Source organism: Corapipo altera, unplaced genomic scaffold (assembly GCF_003945725.1).
Source record: "Corapipo altera isolate COAL_440 unplaced genomic scaffold, ASM394572v1 46, whole genome shotgun sequence".
Lineage (NCBI taxonomy): Eukaryota > Metazoa > Chordata > Aves > Passeriformes > Pipridae > Corapipo > Corapipo altera.
This window is the reverse complement of record NW_020884883.1, coordinates 7863026-7877011: the sequence shown is the minus strand read 5'-3', so window position 1 is coordinate 7877011 and position 13986 is coordinate 7863026. Positions and strand designations below refer to the sequence as shown.

General features: G+C 35.7%; 1 protein-coding gene across 4 annotated transcripts in view; it reads left to right on the top strand.

The window, feature by feature from the left end:
• The window catches only part of KIDINS220 (kinase D interacting substrate 220), a 77212-nt gene that overhangs the window by 11189 nt on the left and 52037 nt on the right, over positions 1-13986 (top strand). For all 4 annotated transcript variants that reach the window (XM_027640957.1, XM_027640960.1, XM_027640959.1 and 1 more), the window contains exons 3-11: positions 2415-2513; positions 3936-4034; positions 5458-5556; positions 6435-6536; positions 6950-7048; positions 7962-8159; positions 10379-10477; positions 12692-12790; positions 13430-13528. In XM_027640957.1, the coding sequence (XP_027496758.1) occupies positions 2415-2513; positions 3936-4034; positions 5458-5556; positions 6435-6536; positions 6950-7048; positions 7962-8159; positions 10379-10477; positions 12692-12790; positions 13430-13528 (993 nt within the window). The remainder of the gene's footprint in view (positions 1-2414; positions 2514-3935; positions 4035-5457; positions 5557-6434; positions 6537-6949; positions 7049-7961; positions 8160-10378; positions 10478-12691; positions 12791-13429; positions 13529-13986) is intronic.

Genomic DNA, 13986 nt, shown 5'->3' with positions numbered 1-13986 from the left:
ATACTTTTATTTGAGAGTCTTCTAACGAAAAGGGAAGGATGTTTTCAGAACCCTTCAGTTTTACATCTGTCTTAGAAAACCAAAGCCAGTCTGCAGCTGGGTGACACTTCTTACAGGAGAGAATAATTTTCCCATCCACAGCCTCCTCTTGCCCAGACATACTTTTCTTCAGTTTGTATTATTCTTTTGTTTTATCCACCTGTAGAAGACAATCAGAGTGATAACAACAGTAACTATTCAGAAGGAGGTGAGAAGAATGGTCATGCTACAATAGGGATTTTTGTGTGCTAAAGCACTGCTTGGAAGGGATCTCTGGAGATTGTCTAGTCCTGTGTCCTGAGGTGGGTTGGTTGGAGCCAACTGGAATTGGCTGTTTGGTACAGGGCAATCCCAGGCTCTCTTTACAGAGATTCTGTGAGCTCCCTCTGGATATCAAAACCTGGTATTCCTCTGTGGATACCAAAACCTGACACCTATACTCAGTACAATAAGGTTCCTGTCTGTCCAGCATGTCAAGGTCCCTCTGGATGGCAGCACAAGCATCTGGTGCATCAGCCACTCTTCCCAGCTTTGTATAGGCTGTGAAAGGTGCAGGTGCATTCTGTCCCACTGCCCAGGTCCTTAATGAAGGGGCTAAACAGGATTCCAGTATTGATCCCCTCACTAGTGACTAGTCCAGCCTCCAGCTGGACTTTGTACCTCTAATTCCAATGCTCTGAGCTCAGCAGTTCAGCCAGTTTCAGTCCAACTCACTGTTCATTTATCTAGGCCGTATTTCCTTACCCTGTGTGGATGTTATGGGAGACAGTGTCTAAATCCTTGCTAGATATGTCATAAGCAGTGCCTTGGCTCTTCATTCACTAACCAGTGATGTCATCACAGAAGGCACTCAGAGTGGTCAGGCATGATTTCCGAAATCACTTGGAATGTGTATTCCCAAAATATTAACTTCATAATAAGAACTCATCTTAAAGAACAAAAGTTATGACTGTTCTCTCCTCCAGAGAGAGCTGTTCTTTTCTAAAAAGTAGTATTTGCCTTCCTCTTGATATTTTTTTTTTTAAGGATTTTGTTTTTTTTTATGGTCAGACCTAAAACCCACTGCTTGTTTGATACATGTACTTTAGGATCTAGAAGCAGTGGTATATGCAAAATACAGTTATAACAGCATAAACTTACATGAGAGCTTGATTTTTCTCTGTGAAAAATTGCTGTGTTAGATACTGCATTATATCCTGTCATGATTAATACTGTTGGTTATCTGTAATGTCAAAGGGAAGATTCTGTGAAGACTAGGGAATAGCTGATGGGCCAGAAAGCTTTTTTCAAAGATGCCATCCGTTTCTGTGATTTTGTGTGTGTAAAGAGTAGAAAGAGTCATCAAATATCTTTATTAATCATACTGTTAACTGTTTCAATAGTGAAGATTAGTGATATTACTATATTCTGATTCTCCATTGATTTTTATTCTTTTCAGGGAAATTACTGGTGTGTAACTCCTAACATGTAGGTTTTACATTATTTAGAGACGAGATAATTGGAGTTTTCTCTATGTTAGAGGGAGAAAACAGAAGATAGGCCAGGAAAAATTATCTTCATTTATTAAGCTTGTTGAAATTAACAAATTTACTGTAAAATTTAACAAGTTTTACAGTTGCTCTGCATGATGAAAAGTACCTCAGAAGTTTGCTGACACAGAAGTAGGCTGATGGAAGGATGACAGATTGTAACTGACTTTTAAAACACCTCTGAAGGCAAATAAACAGGATTTTCTGTCTTTCATCTTCCCTGAGATGAGACTGTTAAGAACCTGTGTTGCACAGGACAGGAATGATGTCTGTATTTTGTATACAGTCAGACAGGAGTGGGGTATATAACTTGGCTACTTTTTCCAATGCTTCAGCAGCTGTTCCTCTGAATCAGTGTGCATGTTTTAATGGCCATTGTGGTTCCTGTGGTGGATTTATTTATTAATTTTTAACAATGTGACTGAGTTACTTCAAGTTGTAAAGATATAACAGACTGTGTTAGAGATACAGTGAGCAAATAATTCAGAAAGGCAGATGTTCAGTAATGTAACTTTTATCTTTTGGTAGCCATTTTTAATGTCTGAAATATGTGAGGGGCTTTGGTTTTGTCTGTGTTTTTTTTTGGTTGCTTGGTTTTTTGGATTTGGGGTTTTTTGTTTGTTTTTTTTTAAGTTGCCTATGTGACAGGGTTTAATACCATGTTTTCCATTTTTATTGTGAGTTTACTGCATGGTTTGAAAACCAGTCTTTCTTATTACGTCTCGCTGGCAATTAAAAACTGGAAACAATGTTCCTCTGTAGTTTCTGGGGTTTTTTATTGTGTGTGTATGTGTGTCATTTGTATCACTTTCTAGTGCATCGTTTTTCCTGTCACTTTGATTTCAGAATGGCCAGACTCCACTCATGTTGGCTGCTGAGCAAGGCAATTTAGAAATTGTCCAGGAGCTTCTCAAGAAAGGAGCTAATTGCAACTTGGAAGATGCAGTAAGTATTAGTGCTTTATATGGTGGAATGTAACAGTGGAGGAACAAGAAATTTCAAGAGGCAGGCAAAGAAAGGGAATTTAGGTTAGTGTTGGGAGCAGGAAGAAGAGTAACAGGTGGAAAAGGATGACATATAAGAGAAATTTTATCCAAAATTTCTTGGCTTTTGTATTCCTCTGGGTCCTCATAAAGAGTAGGGGTATTCCAGATGTTTTAAATGTCTGAGGATCTCTGCTGAATGCTGCTGCTGTTTCTTCTGGGAAATTAGTACTGGGAAGCTATAATATAATAGGTTAGGCAGAGTAGAGAAATACAGCATCAAAGATGAGGTTCAAGTGATTTTGCTCATCTCAGTGATGTTGAGGTGTGTCAGTGGGGGTTTTCTGTTTGTTTGGAATTTTTTTTTGTTGGTTTTGGTGTTTTTTTTCAGTAAATACTGAAGGAGAATTTAGGTTAAAGGATTATTTCAGGTGAAAGCCAGAATGGTGGCACAGGAGGGTTTCAAATTTATGAATTGTCTTCATGTCTTTGAGAAAGAGGTTGACTGTAGGTGAAAGATGCCCAAAAGGGGTGAATAGGACAAAGATTTTAAAAAGTTTTAGAAGGTCTATATATTGCAATGAAGAGTGATAAACACCAAAAGGATATTGTTTGTGGTTTTTCAGTTCTGCACTTAGTTTACTTATAGCAGTGTGACCATCCAGGAAAGGTCTGGTATGAAATCTGTCATTTAAAATAAAATAAAAGAGGAAACAACAAAAATAAACAAAAAAAGCCACTCTCTTTTTTGAGACATTTTATTACAATTGCTATAAATGTCACAGTTTCTATAGTTCTACGAAGAACATCTACCTTCTAAACTGTTGCTATAATTATAAGCATATAAAACAGTAGTCCACACCTGTATGTGGTTGGAGTATTACGTGGAAAATTAGTGTAATGCAAGAGGAAATGTATCTCCTTAAGTGATCATAAACCTAAAAAACTGTGGTCCAGATTCTCCTTCACGTTGGTCCCTTGGGTGCTGTTGCATCACAGACAGACTGCCAACGTTTTCTGTGGTCTTGGTTACCATCTCATCCCCTCTCAGCAGTTTTCAAGGTCTTGACCTCATTCTCTAATCCTTTTTAGATGTTGCTTCCTCTATGAAATTATTAAGATAACCTGCAGTGAACTGAGGAATGGAAAGGGGAGGATATTGGGTAGCAGAGCAGATAATTGGGGAGAAGGATTGGAGTAGTTGTTCTGTATTTCCATGTGTATAACTGGTACACCATGAGTTTATTAGTACTTTTTTTTTTTAACAAGACAGTTATTTTAAGGTCTTGTGTATTTCCTGTTGTGGATTAAACATTTGAAAAACAAGTTTAATTGTATTGAAATACTGAATATTACTTCAAAATGTTTTTTTTATTTTTTGTAGGATAACTGGACAGCTCTTATTTCAGCAGCTAAAGAAGGGCATACAGCTATTGTAGCAGAGCTACTCAATTATAATGTCAGTTTGGAGCATCGGGATTTGGTATGTGTTGTCCTATGGTAAAAATAAAATAGTTTTTAGTAAGAAGAACAATTTTGTGAGCTGGAGATTTTCAGTTCCAGAAAACAAAGGAATGTTCTTTCATTCTTAAATTATGTACTCAGTACTGCTGAAGTGAAAAAGAATCTATAGTTAAATATTGTTTTTTACCATTGTAAAGTAGTTGCTTTAGTGTCAGTAAAGTCAACAGGTTTTCTAGGTCTGCTTTTTTCCCCTTAATTTGCTTTGGAAAAAAAGCTAAACTGAAGAACAGTTTGATTTTTGGGTGTGTTTTGTGTGGGCAAGTTTTTTTGCAGGATTGTGGCTTTTTGTTGGGTCTTTTTTTGTCTGTTTTTTTGGTGGTAGTGGCTTTTTTTAAAAAGTATTCTGGTAAGATAAATGTCATCTTTCCCAGAGGATACCTGGGAAAAGTAATTACTTTTTCTCTGGACAGCTGTGATTGTTCATACAGCAGTCCTTGTTTTCAATATCTTGACATTTCTGTTGATTCATCTTGCCAAATTTTTGTATGGGAAAGTGGGTGCTACAGTCCAGTCCACCTAAAGAATTGCAAAAGCTGCTTATGTGATTCTCAGGTTAGACGCCTCTGAAGAGCTAAAACTGTCTCCACTGACAGAATATGGAATTGGTACCTGCAAGGACTGATTTTGCTCTGCTTAAGTTAGAGTGTGGAAAACCACTGGAGGAGAGTTCAAGTGCTTCCTTTAATTGAAGTTCCACTCTGTCTGAAGGCTGAGGCATCTTCACTAATCCAGCTTTTTCATTTAACGTTAAGTACATTCACATGGCCAGTGCTTGATTTTTAGGCCTGTATCAGTCAGAGGGATCTTTTAGCCTCCCCAGAAGTTTATTCTAAAGAAATAAATAAAAATTGTGGTTACAGTTATCAGAGGCGTACTGTTATTTTAAAATTAATTTTGATTACCTGCCCTGTCAAATGCCTTAGGCAGTGAAACCTCATTGTCTGCTAGTTTACAAAGGTAAATAAACACATCAATGCACTTGGAAATTAATTGCTTTTATTATTACCTGTTACAGCAATAAAAAATAAACTTTTCATGTTAATTGATTTGGATTCTATACTTTTGTTTTAACTTGGTGTGTTTCTTGTTTCTTTTTTTTTAATACAGTGGTGGGATTTGTGTGCATTTGAAATCTGAATTCAGTGTTAAGCAACATGGAGAACATGATGTTTTCTGAAGTTTTGCATGCAGCAGGAAATTAGTCCTTTCATAGATGTACTTATTGCTTATTGTACATAAATAGGAGGATTCCAATATTGTGTAGTCAATCCTTACTATGGTTTAGATTTGCAAAACAGTTTTAGGACAAACAGAAAATGAAAGAAAAGTAATTACTTACATTATTTTCCAGTTTTTACATTTCTTTGATTTGTGCTTGCCAGGGAGGATGGACTGCCCTGATGTGGGCATCATACAAAGGCCGCACTGAAGTAGCTAAACTGCTGCTTGAGAAAGGAGCAAATCCAAACATCACAGGAATGGTAAGTTTTAGTCTTAAATGATCCCTCCTCCCAAATGTTTAAAGTCCTGAATTGTACACTCATCTTATTATCTTGATTAAACATTTTGCATTTTTTTGCAATATGACATTAATCACTGTACTTCATAAAGTTGCTTTAATAATCTATGTGATAGCCACTTGGTTTTTTATTAATTTTGAATTTTATTAGTTGAAGCAAATGAGTGTATAGCTCATAATAAGATTCAAATTATCAGACAGGAAATAATAGAAAAGATATGTAGTGTATCTAATACTACTTGTATAACAACTGTCATTTTTCTGCATCTGTAGAAGTTAATTGAATAATTAACTTCTTAGATTATATAAATGTGTACGATACTTGCTAGAGAATTAAAAAACCCAAATATTTTGAGATTTAGTTCATTTTATAAGCACATTCTATAAAAGCATAGGCATGTTGAAGCTTGACTAAACAATTTGTTTACACTGTCAGTTTTCTGGTGTTTGAGGCAACAGTGAACAATCAAGGAAGAGCATCAGTGGCCAGAACAACCTTTCTGATGGTTGGTTTCTTCTGGTTTGCATGGTGTGACTCCACTGCAGTCCTGATTACTTAGGGATATTGCATAGCTGTCTGTTGCTTCCTTCCTACAGTACAAATGTTTGTATTAAGATGAGGATGTGAATTTATAAACCTTGCTTAAGGAGTTATAAAACAAAACAGATTCAAGTGTACATTTTTCTAGGTATCATCTAGGCAATGTACAATGATATGTAGCTACATTTTTTTCTGTATATTCATTCTTCTGTGGGTTTAACTTCTCTTGGAGCATTGTTTTGTTTGTGGAAAATAAATAATTCAGACTATAATTATTTATTTGTTTTTTTAATTCTAAGCAATACAGTGTTTATCCAATTATTTGGGCAGCAGGACGGGGCCACGCAGATATAGTACATCTCTTACTGCAACATGGAGCTAAAGTGAACTGCTCTGACAAAGTAAGTTATATCTAAATAACATTTAATTTCTGTAATGCTTGATAAATTTCTTGTAAAATACGAGGTTTTGATTGGAAAAACATTTGCTGTTATATTTTGGCCATGAAATGAGAATTAGTTGTTATGCTTGAAAGAGGTTTTGCCATAGTATGCTGAAGATGGTTGTTAATGTTTATTTCAGTGGAGCACACTTCTATTTTCTGAGCTATTGGAAACCTTGCTATCCTAAGTTGTATAGAAAAGTAATTCTTACAGCTATCATCTACAAAAGAAAAGTTGAAATGACTTTTCAAATGTTTGTGTTAAGTCACAAGACCAAATTCTATCTTTGTAAAGTATAGGATAAATACTAGATTGTAGAGGACACAGAATTCAGAGAGTAACATGATAAAATGTGGTAAATGTTTTTTCAGTATGGAACCACCCCACTGGTTTGGGCAGCGAGGAAAGGTCATTTGGAGTGTGTGAAATACTTGCTGCAGATGGGAGCTGATGTTGATCAAGAAGGAGCTGTAAGTAACTGTTAATTTTCCAGTGATGAGATGTGGGTACATACCTCCGTGTGGCCTGTTTTATTTTATAATACGAATATCAAGAAATACATGAAATGATGAAATGTTAGTGTTACTTTGAGTGTTTTACTTTCCAGCTATTTGCAGACTTCATGTGCAAATTATTGAAACTTCTTTGTGCCTTTTAATAAAAATATAATGTAACTAGGGAGTTGTAATGACAGTGGGCACACTAGTATGTTAAGTGTAAGTTTTAATGAACATAAATGAATTTAGGTAATTGTAATCTGAAGGTTAACACGGTCAAAATTCAATCTGTATCCAAGCCCCATATGTCAAATATCTTTTTCCTCAGTGCTATTTGAAAAGTAAATCAAACACAAAGTATCTTTTGGAAATAGTAATGGTGACTGGGCCTTTTCAGAAGCTGAAATTTTATCAGGACTTTTCAGCTGCATATTGTTTTTAAATAAAACAGATTACATTTAAGTTGCTTATCAAAATAAAATCAGTTAAAAGTGGAAAATTGGGAAAACTTCTGGTCTTCTTCATATGTTTATTTCTGAAGTTCTTCAAAAAACCTCTTTGTGAACAGTATTGGTAGACCTGGGTGCTCTGATAATACTGTGTTCCCATGCGACACGAAAATTATTTTATCATGTGTGTGACATTCAGGAGCTAGAATAAACTGATCTGAGCTTTACTGTTGACATTTGAAGTGTTCTCTACTATTGTACTTAGTTTATTTCTTTTTTTAAAAAAAGCATTACGGGTACACTTTAAAACACAAAACTGAAGTAGCATTTGGATGGTGAAGAGAGTAACGTCTGACTAATCTTTTGTTACTTGAACTGCTGATATAATGATGATTGCTATATCCACTGTACAATAAAATTGTTGGTTTTGTTTAAAGAATTCTATGACTGCACTTATTGTAGCAGTGAAGGGCGGCTATACTGACTCAGTAAAAGAAATACTGAAAAGGAACCCAAATGTAAACCTGACAGATAAAGATGGAAATACAGCTTTGATGATTGCATCAAAGGAGGGACATACTGAAATTGTGCAGGATCTTCTTGATGCTGGAACTTATGTGAACATCCCTGATCGAGTGAGTAAATTTTCATCATAATTGTTGTTTTATATATATGCAATAATAACATATGTTTAAATACCAGTGTATGCAGATTTGTAAATATGTGATTTTTCTGGCTTTCTGATTTTTCTGCCACCTAGGGGTATTTTTATGTATTGCTATTTTACAAGTGCTATTTTACATTGCTATTTTAAGTGGTAAATGTTGCTGTGTGAAGGTCAAGGATAAACTATAGAAACTACTCTTTTTCTTTGTATTCTTGAATTGAAAGTTTCCTTAGATCATTTGTCGTATCTGTAATGTATTAAAAAACAAAAATTAAAGTGCAAGCAGCCATTCCCTTCCTCAGGTAATATTTGCTGCTGATCTTTTTTGTTTCTTTTTTTCTAAAAAAAAGGGTAAAAAAGTGAATTCAAGTTAAATGTGAAGAGATTACTACCTTGTTGCTTTGGTAGAACTCCTATTCATCAGCTCTTAGGTTTTCATTTAAGTCAGATTGTGCTTCTTTAAACAAGAATTAAGACTAATACTGAACTAACCCGTAGGTTTGGGGTGGGGGATTTGTGTATTAATGCATGTGGTAGTGTTGTTAAAATTGCAAACCAATGCATTTTATAAAAAAGAATGCATTTAATTCAGCACGGACCTTTATCTTCTATGATGAAACTTTTTACTAGAACACTTGCATATATTAGAGGAAGACTTCACCTCTGAGTTAAGACATGTAGATGGAACACTGTTTACCTGAGCTGTTCTGTGTACCTGACCTGTAAGTGCATTGCTCAGTAGAGGTGTGCAGCATGGACAGTGCCCTGAGTGTGAATCTGCTTGCTCAGGGTTTTATTTGGGTGCTTATACAGGGGCTTTGGACTGCATTGTCCTCTTCATAGTCAGGTTTTTCTGAAGTGTCAGAGGCAGGCCAAGCACTGCAGCCTTGGGGCTATAGGTGGTTAAATACCTAAACTTAGATGCCTCTGTCAAGGTCAGTGATTTAGTTCAGAGCAGTATCATATGTTTTTGAGGCTGCATTGCCAGTTTCTAAGTTGGATTGCTTGGGGTTGCAGAGAATAGAGGAAAACTTCCTAATTATTTACCTCATAAATTTAAAAGGTTTTTTGGATGCATTTCCTATATTTCGATTGTCAGTGCATTTCTTAGATTGTTATGTACTGAGCTGCAGTGTTGCATGTGACAACAAATTTGTTCTTGGGCACATATCAAAGCAAAATTTTAAATATTTAAGAAAATGCATTGCAATCTCCCCACCTCTTCTTCCACAATGTTCTACATGGTCTGCATTCCTGTGCTTTTAGGAAGGATAAATTACATCTATCAGTACAGGTGACTGTATTCCAAAAATACACAAAACAATGAGTACTCTTAGTTTAAGATGCTAGAGTAGATTTTGATAAAGAAAATTTCTTGGTTTGCAGCCAGGTGTGTAATGACTGTGATTGATGGGGGATTTACTACTACTGAGCTCTCTGAGTTCCACACCTGTGATTTTGCTATACTTTTATTTATTTTTCCTGTGTCATTGTAAAAGGAGTATTAGGTAATTTCAGGGTTTCATATTCTGAAATTCTGATATATCCTTAAGTATGTTAAAATCAGAAGCCTTAGGCACAATTGTAACTTTGTTTTATGAGTAGACAACTCCATTTACCATGCCAAGATATTCTTCCTTTTGATTAGTTGGGTATAAAATCAACCTTTTGCTTTTTTTTCTTTATAATAGCATAGTGTGTGTAAGCAAGATAGCAGGCAAATCTGCACCAAAAAAAGGTATAAAATTGTTTAAAATTCTTGAAGATCTTCTTTCGACTTTGAAGCATCTAAAGGAGACAGTCAACATTATTGTCTGATTTTAAGGAGGTTATTACTGTGAGTGGTTGGTCTTCCTATGAACTAGAGTACAGATTTTTTTTTTTGTATTCATTATAATTTATGATGTTACTTTTTAGGATAGTAGTTTAAGCTAGAACTATTTTTGGAGTGCTTATTTTTCCATAGCAATTTAATTTCTTTGAAAAATAAAAAACTCCAGAATTTTTTATTTTGTATACCCATTTTTTCAGAGATTGAGCTATTTTTGTATCTTTTTCAAAAACAAGTACAGATTTCTTAATGTAAATAGGAATAATGTATGTTTTGAGGCTATAATTTATTCTGTTACATTTCTTTTTCCTAAATAGTATTAATTAATGTTCAATATTCTTTCACAATTTTTCTAGAGTGGAGATACAGTGTTGATTGGGGCTGTTAGAGGTGGTCATGTTGAAATTGTGAGGGCCCTGCTCCATAAATATGCTGATATAGATATCAGAGGTCAGGTAAGTACCGCAAAGTAAGTGTTATAGTAGTTCTAAAATAGGATGTGAATTGAAATACCAAACAGTTATACTGTGTTTCTGAAAACAGGACTTTAAAACTTGCTCTGTCTAACCGGTAGGAAACTCAGGTTCCATCAAACAGGAAAAATACATCATGTTGTTGCTGTGCAATTTTTAAGATATATGTAGTTGTACTGCACTACTGAACAGATTTAAAATAGTGACAGACTTAAAAAAACCCTTAGCATCATTATTTTGATAATATTTTAAATTTAATAAAATGTGATGCACCTTAGATTATATCTGTTGTCAGTTCAGTTCTGTCACTGTACTTGGTTGATTTTTGTCTCCACCAACTGTTTCTATTACTTTAAACACTGTTGTCAGTGATTTCCATGTTTTCTACCTACCCCTTCTTTCTTTTTTGTCCTTTCATTAAGGTATTATCTTTATTCTTCTGTTGGAAGTTTCCTTGTTTGGCATGGTAGTTGTTTTTATTGTTACATTCAACTTGCTTTCGTTTGCTTGAAGCTATTCAAATCACTCTACTTTTAGGCACACGTGTTCTGCCAAGTTTGAACACAAAACTAACTGGTCACTGAGAGCTGCCAAGGTTCAGTGCCTGCTCTTGATGCAGAGCATCTGTGAGAAGCCAGGAAGCTTTTAGTTTGGAGAAAAAGTAGTGTTTGGATCTCTTCCTCTAACCTGCCATTGGAAACCCGTGTATCTCAGCTTCTTGCTGACATGGGTCCGAAAATCTGAAGCTTTTCAACATCTTGATAGGACTGAGGCAATACAGAAATAGCAAGAGCACCCAACCTCTTTGGTGGCAGGGAAGCTTGTGGCTTCTGGTGGTGTGAAATTGCCTGAACAGCCATTTGCAGTGGTTGATCTAGAGAATACTTTTGTGGCCTTATTGGCAAGCAGAGTCAGTGCCATCAGAGGAAGGTTCTGGGTGTGCACTTCAGATCTTCGTTTAGGACCAGCAGTTTCAGAATCAGAGAGGAGCACTAGTGTTTAGCAACTCCTCTGCTGTTTGGCATTGCGGCAGCTGCCTGTCAGCCAGACTTGTTCTGGGGAGAAGTGTTAACTGCCCAAATTTGTGATGGTCCAGAAAAGTTGCTGAGTCTTGTCCAGCCTTCCAGCAACTGTGTTCCTTGCTGATGATTCATTCATATGGTCACTAGCTGGTGGGTACCTTCAGCAAATAAAACATGAGGCTCAAGAGTGAGTGTTTGGGCAGTAGAGGGCTCAGGTGATGTTCTCCTCAACCTGTCTGGTAAGGGGAAGGGCCCAGCTGGGAGCATCTGGCAGACCCGTGCCTGGCTGTGTAGCTGATGTTGCTGTTGAGAAGTTGACTACCTCAGGGTTGTGTCTTGTTGGAAACCAGCTGACAGAAGGATGAAACACAAGTGATCAGAGAGGAAAGAAATCTTAGTGACCAGGCTTATTGAAACTGCTGAGAAAGGCTTTAAACTCAGTTTACTGTGAAGCCCATGAGTGGAAGAGGAAGAGCTGCAAATGAAAGAAGCAAACAAGTAGAAGTCTGCAAGGGGTACTTTGACATTCCTGCTTAGAAGCAGGTGTGTGTTCAGAGGCTTTTCTTAAATGTCTCTAAACAAGTATGCCTCAAACAGAAAGAGTCATGGTGCAGTCACTAGGCTAAAAAAGATTCCAGGCACGGAGACTTTCTGGGACAACACACATCACTGGAGGAAAAAATTAATGACACAAGCAGGTTTGCAGCTCTGAACCATTCTCCCTAGTTTGGTGATACAATGTCTGACTGATCAGCATTCTGGTACTTTATGTTGACTTTCATGTCCCTCTACTTTTACAACCTTCCAGCTTGCATGGCCTATGAAAAAAAGTTATTTTATTAAAAAACTTTGAGTTAAAACTGAATACTTACATATAGTTTTTGAAACTGTTTCAAGACAGGTTAAATCTGCTAGGATTGTTAAAGCCTCTTAATACATTGCACAAGCGTTTTTAAAATAGATTTGTATTCTCTTGCTAGATTTTCATCCTCCCTGCAAATTATACTGTTGTACCAATTGGATTTGGTGACCTTTCCCTTTGCCCTGAGCTGTGCTAAAATTTGCTGTATTATATGCTATTTTCAATATATTATGGCTGTACCTTATGTACAGTTTATGCAATTTATCCAACTGAATGAAAATACTTGTTAACATTTAATACTCTTTTTTTCAGGATAATAAAACTGCCTTGTATTGGGCAGTTGAAAAAGGAAATGCTACAATGGTGAGGGATATCTTGCAATGCAATCCTGATACTGAAACATGTACCAAGGTAACAGAATTTTAATTGAATTGCTTTGTTTAACATATTTTCTCAGCTCCTATGTGATGTTGAGATTATATTAAATTTAGTTTTTGGGAAGTGTTGCTACCTTGCACGCTGTAAAAAAAAAATAAATTTTTTTCTAAAATACGGATTTTTAGCACTAGTGATATTCCCATAAATATAATTTCCTATTAAATCTGTGACAGCAGGGAACATGTGGATTCTTTACCTCAACATCATTCACATAACCAGCAATAGGAACTAGAGAGCAGGTACTACTAGAAACTGGGGAAAAAGGCTTCTGATATTACTAAGCATGACCTTGGGCCACTGTCTATTGCATGTGCAGCAATAAAAAAAAAAGAGGAAGTAGTATGCACAGCATTGAGGTCTATTCAAATACCTTGTATTATATCTGGATTTTGTCTTTCTCTGTTAGTATTTCGTTCTTTTATTCTAATCAAATACTAGGTCTGGGGTACTTTTTCACAAACATAAGTGCTGAAGTGTTGTTACTTGCACAGTAACATATTTAAATAAAAATTGTCTTAAAAGTTTTGGATTTAATTTCTTACCCAATCACTATTTTTGTCTTGGTTTTGAGTATATAGGGATTTTTATATTAGGCCTACTTTTCCATTTTAGGACGGAGAAACGCCGCTCATAAAGGCAACCAAGATGAGGAATATTGAAATAGTAGAGCTTCTTCTGGACAAAGGAGCTAAGGTCTCAGCTGTAGACAAGGTAAAGAATATTAATTTGTTTACTTTAGTATATTTAATCATTTTAGATTTGCAGCAAGATTTTGTAGAGAGCTGTTGAGGCTACAGAAAGAGAGCTTCCCATATGTTAATAATTAAATAATAAGAAAAAAATGCAGGCCAGGAATAAAAATTTCACAGATAAATTAATTCTTAATGCACTTGAAAAAGACCATAAAGACATGTTATTTGTCACTAATGTTAGTTTTTGATTAATAGACATTAAACTTAGCAATGCCAAGGACAAATACAAGTGGCTGTTGCTGTCTCCTTATGCATCACCTACTCTGACTGTTAGCCTTTTAGTTACAGAAACATTTATTTGATAGTTTTTTTAATGTCCTAGTATTATGTTTAGGGCATATGAGTATTAATGTTGATGTAATAAAAAAGCTTTTACTGGAAAGTTTTTTTGAGAATTCTGAGCAGACATTGAAACAA